The 6,747-nt window shown below is 43.6% G+C and overlaps 1 protein-coding gene across 1 annotated transcript in view; it reads right to left on the bottom strand.

Moving 5' to 3' along the window:
* Positions 1-3,943: 3,943 nt before the first annotated feature.
* Nhlrc1 (NHL repeat containing E3 ubiquitin protein ligase 1) overlaps positions 3,944-6,747 on the bottom strand; it is a 3,283-nt gene continuing 479 nt past the window's right edge. The window contains exons 2-3 of the mRNA XM_010623087.3: positions 6,549-6,746; positions 3,944-6,348 (exon numbers count right to left, since the gene is read on the bottom strand). Of these exons, the coding sequence (XP_010621389.1) occupies positions 5,779-6,348; positions 6,549-6,746 (768 nt within the window). The 3' untranslated portion in view covers positions 3,944-5,778. The remainder of the gene's footprint in view (positions 6,349-6,548; position 6,747) is intronic.

Raw genomic sequence — 6,747 nt, 5'->3', positions numbered from 1 at the left:
TTGCCCTGGGGCAGGGTTTGGGGTTGCTTGTCTATAACTTCAGTGATAAGAAACCACAGGGAAAGGGCTGACTCTTTGCAGGCAAAACAAAAGCAAGAACAATGTGAACAATTATAATGACAAATCGCAATGAGAAATGTTTTTTAGAAACCACAGCATCTTGGAGGATCAAATCCCAGGGCTACAATGAACACTCAGGAAGCTATCGGTTTAGTAGGATAAAAGACACGCTTGTAATGCAAAATGAAATTTCATCACAGCCTGCAAAGTTATACAATGATCAGTCTGCAGGGCACAGAGGCATACATTACTGAAATGTCATCTGTCCTCTTCACACTAATATGTTTTAAGTGTGGCGCCAATAGAACTGGGAAGAACATGGAAGGCAGCAGGCCTGGTAGGTCCCTGAAGGACATGGTTATGGAAGTTCTTCTCTCAAAGAGCTGTGTGCCAGCTCCTCCGAGTGCTTTTGGTTTTTTTATGCATCAGGGATGGAACTGTAGACCTTGCGCTTGCGACGCAGGTGGCGGAACCACTGAGCTAAATCCCAGGCCCTCATTTGACGGTCTGTTTTGTTTTGGTTTTGGTTTTGGTGACAGCATCTCACTATGTACTCCAGCCTGGCCTCAAACTCAGGTCAGGTCCCCTGCCTCAGCTTCCTCACTGGTGGGATTACAGGCAGGGCCACCACGCCTCGCTCCTCAGGCTTTTAAACATTTACGTTGCTTTTCCTTGTAGAGCTAATGTTAGTGATTCTTCTCACATACACAGCAACACACCTTTTCAAGACTATTGTTCATATCCGTAGTTGAAGGAGGCAGCATCTGGAACCTTCCGTAACATCTGTGTATAGGCCACGTGTATGACAAAATGATATGCACCTATTCGGGTGGCTCTATCTGGCCTCATAGGGAAAGTAGCCAAGGAAACTGTTAATGTGAAAAAGATACATGATGTGTGGATGTCTGTCTGTACGAAGGATCTCATTTTTTGAATGACACATCTATGATGTAAATCTACACATTTCCCTATGCTAATGAATCTATGTGAGAAGTAGAGAGACAGGCTGAAGGAGGCAGAGAGAGATGCCCAACCATCGGTGATGAACAGCTCTTCTGGGTAACTTGTGGAAAAATACTGCTATGTTCACTCATTTAGATTCTAAGAGTTTTATAATGTGAATACTTTTAATCATATAGATCAATGGTAAAATCTCTTCTTTCGTTCTAAATGACATGGACCATTTTTACACCTGGGCTGAAGTGAATAAACTTTCATTGAACATGAGTGTGAAGAAATCTTTCTAGACTGCGGTTTCAGTTCCTTTACGTATATACACAGAGTGGGCTTGCTGGGTCCTGTGGCAGTTTCAATAACTGTATTTTAAGGAACTTTCATATTCTTTTCCACAATGGCTGTATTGATGTGCATTGTCACTAACAGTGTACAAGGATCCATAAACTTTTCTTTTATCTTTGGGACCAGGGATCCAACTCGGGCCCTTGTGCTTGCGAGGCAGGCGGCAGAACCACTGAGCCAAACCTCTGGTCCTGATTATTGAGTTAATGTCCTTATGAGTTGAGATGTATTTGACTTTTTAATGCCTTGTTTTATTGTGTTGGTAGGTTGTACGTTTGTTAGAAGTTGTCTATTTCTTCTAGGCTATATCTACAATCTTAATATACAATTATACATACTCTCTCAAATAATTTTCATGCATGTAAAATTGATGGTATGTTCTCTCCTGCATTTCTGATTTTAGCAGTTTGAATCCTCTTTTTTTGGCCATCGATCCAGCTAAATGTAAGTTTTGTGAATTTGTTAGAAAAATCAATTCTGGTAAAATGTATTTTGCTATAACTTTATATGCATACTCATATGTGCTTGGAGATACATGATGTGATATTCTAAGTGTTTTTTTTTAACTAAACTTCTATTATGAAATTGAGATGGATATTGATAGATTTCATTGTTTTCTCCATCAGCATAAAAATTAACATACCACATTACAGCACAGAATTGTGAAGAATACCAACCAAATCTTTTTGTAAATATTTGTAAGTAGTGGATATGGAAATGGAATAAAAGATATGGATATGGGATAAATTATCAAGTTCATGTACATCTGCCCATCAGGAATTATTTTAAATGATTGCCCAAGTACATATTTAGGAGGTTTTTTTCTATTACATCATTCTCTGGCATTAGTAACAATTGCTGATAGAAAGGTTAAAAACTCAATAAAGACTGGTATACTTCTGGACAATATGCACAGTCCAATTTTTCTCAGAGATGCTGGGTGAGTTCTGTGTACTATAGAATTTATTGGGTATAGATGGGCCTGGTGATGCTAAATTCCTCACACCACAGTTCACCACTCCCTGACCGAGCTTGATTTGTCATCATATTGATATTTACTCTCCTAAGAAACCCTTTGAAAAGGAGCTTAAAGTCCTTAAAGTGAAAGAGAATTTCCCAGTATGTTACCAATGAAGGTACAGTTTTCTCTGGGAAGATAAACACTGCAAGAAGACATTGATTCCAAGGCCCATAGATAGTAAGAGGTGTTTTTAAAAAGAAGAAAACTCATTGTGCATTCCGCTTTTAAGAGCCAGACAAGAAAGATAAGTGAAAGAACAAAGAGAAACACCAAAGCCAATTGTTGAGAATATTTTGACTTTGTACAAAATATGGCTTTAAATCATAAATGTAAAGGATTAAAATGTGTTAACATATAGGCATCAACTCCACATGATGAATTTATTCGTAATTTACCACAATTTGTATTAATCAAAAATTTTAAATTTATATGCAAATTTTGAAAATACCACATGTACAAATACAAACTAGATCATGCTAATGTTATTTCTAGTTGAAAATTGCGTTTGATTATGTACTATTCCAGGTTAGAAAGTAAGAAATGGAGAGAAATTAAATCTGATGTTTCTTTAAATGGTAATTAATACAGTGGATGAATAAGAAAGATTAAAGTATGAACAATATTATAATGAAAACATTTATGTCTACGGCAACAAGAGGAAACAATGACAACGAGAAAATCCAAGAGAAAAGTGTCCAGGAAGGGCATCTCATGAATAGTAACAAAGTAAAAAGGTGCAAGATTTCAAATAGATACTGGGTGAATAAGAAGATGGATTCTCTTGAGAGGCAGAGGCAGGAGGATTGATGCAAATTTGAGGCAAGCCTGGGCTACATAGTGAGTCAGGGCCAGCCTGAACCACAAAGTGAGAGCCTGTTTCAAAAAACCAAAGAAGAAGAAAAAAAAAGAGTACTATGTGATCTAAGACCTTCCAGCCAAACAGAAGGAAATCATCCAATCACAGAAACCCAATGACAAGTAAACCAAGATAAAATCTGAAAAACAACCTGTTTTTAGTTCCTGAATAAACCTAGATCTCACCTACTCCTCACTGGTTGTTTTTAGTGAACTACAGATAGCACCTCTGACAAGGGGTTGTGATGTTCACAGAACACAAAGTTTGATCCAGCCGCCTTCCCCTCCAGCTGGCCTCACAAACATCCCAACGCCCCATCCTCAGCGAGGTAAATTGGAGTCATGCTCTGTTTCCATATGAGGCAGCTTCAAGAATTAACTCTTGTCGCTTCAGTTGTCAGACCGTGCAGGGTACGAACCGAGCCTGGTTCAGTAACACTACCACAAAGCTTGGCTGTGGAGTGTCCAAACTGTACTTTTCTCTGAGCCCTCTTCTCAACAAGGCCTCTTCCTCAGCACCCAGGCTTGCCTCTAGCACAAAGCTTGCCAAGGCAGTGTAGAGCATCCCTCCGTATTTGATGTCTGATCCAATTCTGCATTCCTTTTTTTTTCTTTTATTGAGTTTATTGGTACATTTGAGGTATACAGTACAATGACATTCATTACTGGGATCTTGTACCTTTACGTGACAGGTCTTGGTTCTCACTTTTTTTTCCCCCTTGCCATTCTGCATTCTCCTGTCTAAGTTCTTCACCTTCCTGCCTCTGAGAACTGGTCAAGTTCATCTGAGTAATTCCATTCACTGACCCTCTCACTCTGCCCCTTAGCTATAAATCTGTATCTCTGTTGCAACAGTTTGACCCCATTGAGGTAGTCAAATAATCTTCCTTTCCATCTTTAGCATGTGTTAAAATAAATTCCAGTTAACAGCTGTGAACTGACATCATGAAAAATCATTCAGGCTTAGGTAACATAAATATTTATTAGGAAAGGATTGGGTAACATAGGGAAAATGGGAGGGGAAAGCACTGCATGCATTTGTTGCTGTTAGAGGATATTTTCGTTCTGTCTTTTGAACATGCCAGTAATTCTTGCATACATATTTTTTATGAATGACTTCAGCGAACATCACACCTATATCTGAAATCATAGGTTCCTCAGTCAAAGGATAAATTTGGGGAGGGTAAGTAATGATCAATCCCATCCAAAGCAGCTCAAGAAAAAGTTAAGAAAACTCATCTTATTTTGATTTAACAAAGTTTCTTAGACCTAAGTGTGTACCGATACCATAGATCATGAGGCAAATATTGTCTTGGAATTTCTAACTTCCTAAGTGAAAAGAAAGGAGCACTGGGGACCAAGGATTTAGCTCAGCGGTTCTGCTGCCTGCCTTGCAAGCAGAACGACCCGAGTTTGATCTCCGGTACAAAAACAAAACAACAACAAAAAGAAAACAAAGGAGCACTGAGAAATGGTTCTGTAAAACCAGTGCCAGTGTGCGTTTATCTTAAATATTGGAGTGGAGCCAGTGGGCTGGGAGGTCCATCCTGGACGTGCATCTCTAGCCAGGAGTCGAGGAGGAACGACACGGCCCTGGAAAAAGACAAATGGGTATCTTTTGATGCATGGTGTGAGCACCTCTCCCTTCTTCAGGGAAGCGGGGCACCCGTCGCCGTGCCTGTGCCTCCCGTTGCCATGTGGCCTCTGTTCAGAAAAGGGGAGGCGTCTGTGGTGGCATTGGCTTTGTGGGAACAGGGCACATGCTGCAAGCAGGTCTGAGGAGTGAGAGCTAAGGGAGAGAGGGTCCTCCCCAGCTCTCCCTCATTTTTAGGCGCTTTTCTCTGCCCAGTTCTCTTGTCCTCTGGGTTCCTTTCCTCCATACTTGCTCATGTCTCCGGAGGCCAGGAGACTGTCCCGTTCACCACTCTGTGAACATCCCCAGTACAAAAACAAAACAACAACAACTAAAAGTAAAGGAGCACTGAGAATTGGTTCTGCAAAACCAGTGCCAGTAGGCTTTTATCTTAAATATTGGTTCTGTTAAAATATATCAGAATTTATAGTTTAGAAAAGTGGAAATTGCTTAGAATAAAGGATACCTAGCAAGATTCCAGGATTTTGTCTCTGAATGATCTTTATAGTGCTGCGTGAATATCATCTACTTATCTCCCCCTCTGTGGAAGCTCTGATCATGAGAAACTATAGTCTAAGCTGGGTGTGAGGGTGCATGTCTGTAATACCAGCACTCAGGAGGCAAAGGGAGGAGGGTCATTGTGAGTTCAAGGCAAGCCTGGGCTATATAGTTCGATCCCTGATAAAATAAATAAATAAATAAATAAAAGAATTAAATGAGCTAACACCTGCAAATGTCTTAGCATGGGCAAAATACTTTCAATGAATGGTGGTTACTCTTGAATTGGCCCAACCTCTGTAATGCTGCCAGGCGGTTACCATTATCTCTGCCTGAATGGAGGAATTGAGCGACAATTCACTAGCGACAGCACCAGGACTTCTGACTCCAGCCCTGGGTCCACACCACTCCGTCACCCCCGGTCCACCTTGTAGACTTTTACAGAATGGGACGCAGCGTCTAGCACGAGCAATGAATTCTCCTTGGTGAAGGCCAGTGCCACGGGGTGGGCAAGCCCTTGGGTGACCATGGGCTTCAGCACTGGGAACTCCTCGGGTTTTCCTAGGCATAGGATGGCTGGTCCCGAGGTATCGGCCACGATCACATTCCCCTGCTGATCAAAGGCCACAGCGGAAGCAGTTATCTGGGAGGGAAAGAAGAGGCTCAGCCCGAAGGTGTCCACCTGGCTGAGGAGCTGCATGCTCGCGCTGAACACCTTCACCCTGGTGCTGCAGGGCTGGGTCCCCGCGGACATGGGGTGCTCCAGGACGGCGATGGCCCCGCTGAGCCAGGACACGGCCACGCTTCGGGGGCCGCACAGGTGAGTGTACAGCCTTTCGTTTCTCCGCAGGACCCCTTCGGGGAAGTCCGCTTCCACAAGGTGTAGGGACCCGGCCTCAGCATCAGTGACCAGGACCCCGTTCTGAGGCGTGGCCTCCACGCCCCACGGTAAGGTGAACTGGCCTCCAATGACAAGCCTGACCTGGCCCAAAAAGTCAAACACTTTGACGGAGCGGTCGCCCGCGTCGGTGACAACCACGTGGCAGTCGAAGGTGACGGCGACGTCCAGCGCGTACCGAACGTCCTGCGCGGCGTCCCCCTTCTCTCCGAACTGGTGCGCGCATCCGCCCCCTCTGGAGTCGAAGATCTTAAGGTGAACTGGCCTCCAATGACAAGCCTGACCTGGCCCAAAAAGTCAAACACTTTGACGGAGCGGTCGCCCGCGTCGGTGACAACCACGTGGCAGTCGAAGGTGACGGCGACGTCCAGCGCGTACCGAACGTCCTGCGCGGCGTCCCCCTTCTCTCCGAACTGGTGCGCGCATCCGCCCCCTCTGGAGTCGAAGATCTTTTCCCGCCTCCGGCCGTCGTGCACCACCACG

This window comes from Fukomys damarensis, unplaced genomic scaffold (genome assembly GCF_012274545.1).
Source record: "Fukomys damarensis isolate Sample0158 unplaced genomic scaffold, DMR_v1.0_HiC HiC_scaffold_10, whole genome shotgun sequence".
NCBI lineage: Eukaryota > Metazoa > Chordata > Mammalia > Rodentia > Bathyergidae > Fukomys > Fukomys damarensis.
Note: the sequence above shows the minus strand (reverse complement) of the source record. Positions and strands in the feature narration are given on the sequence as shown.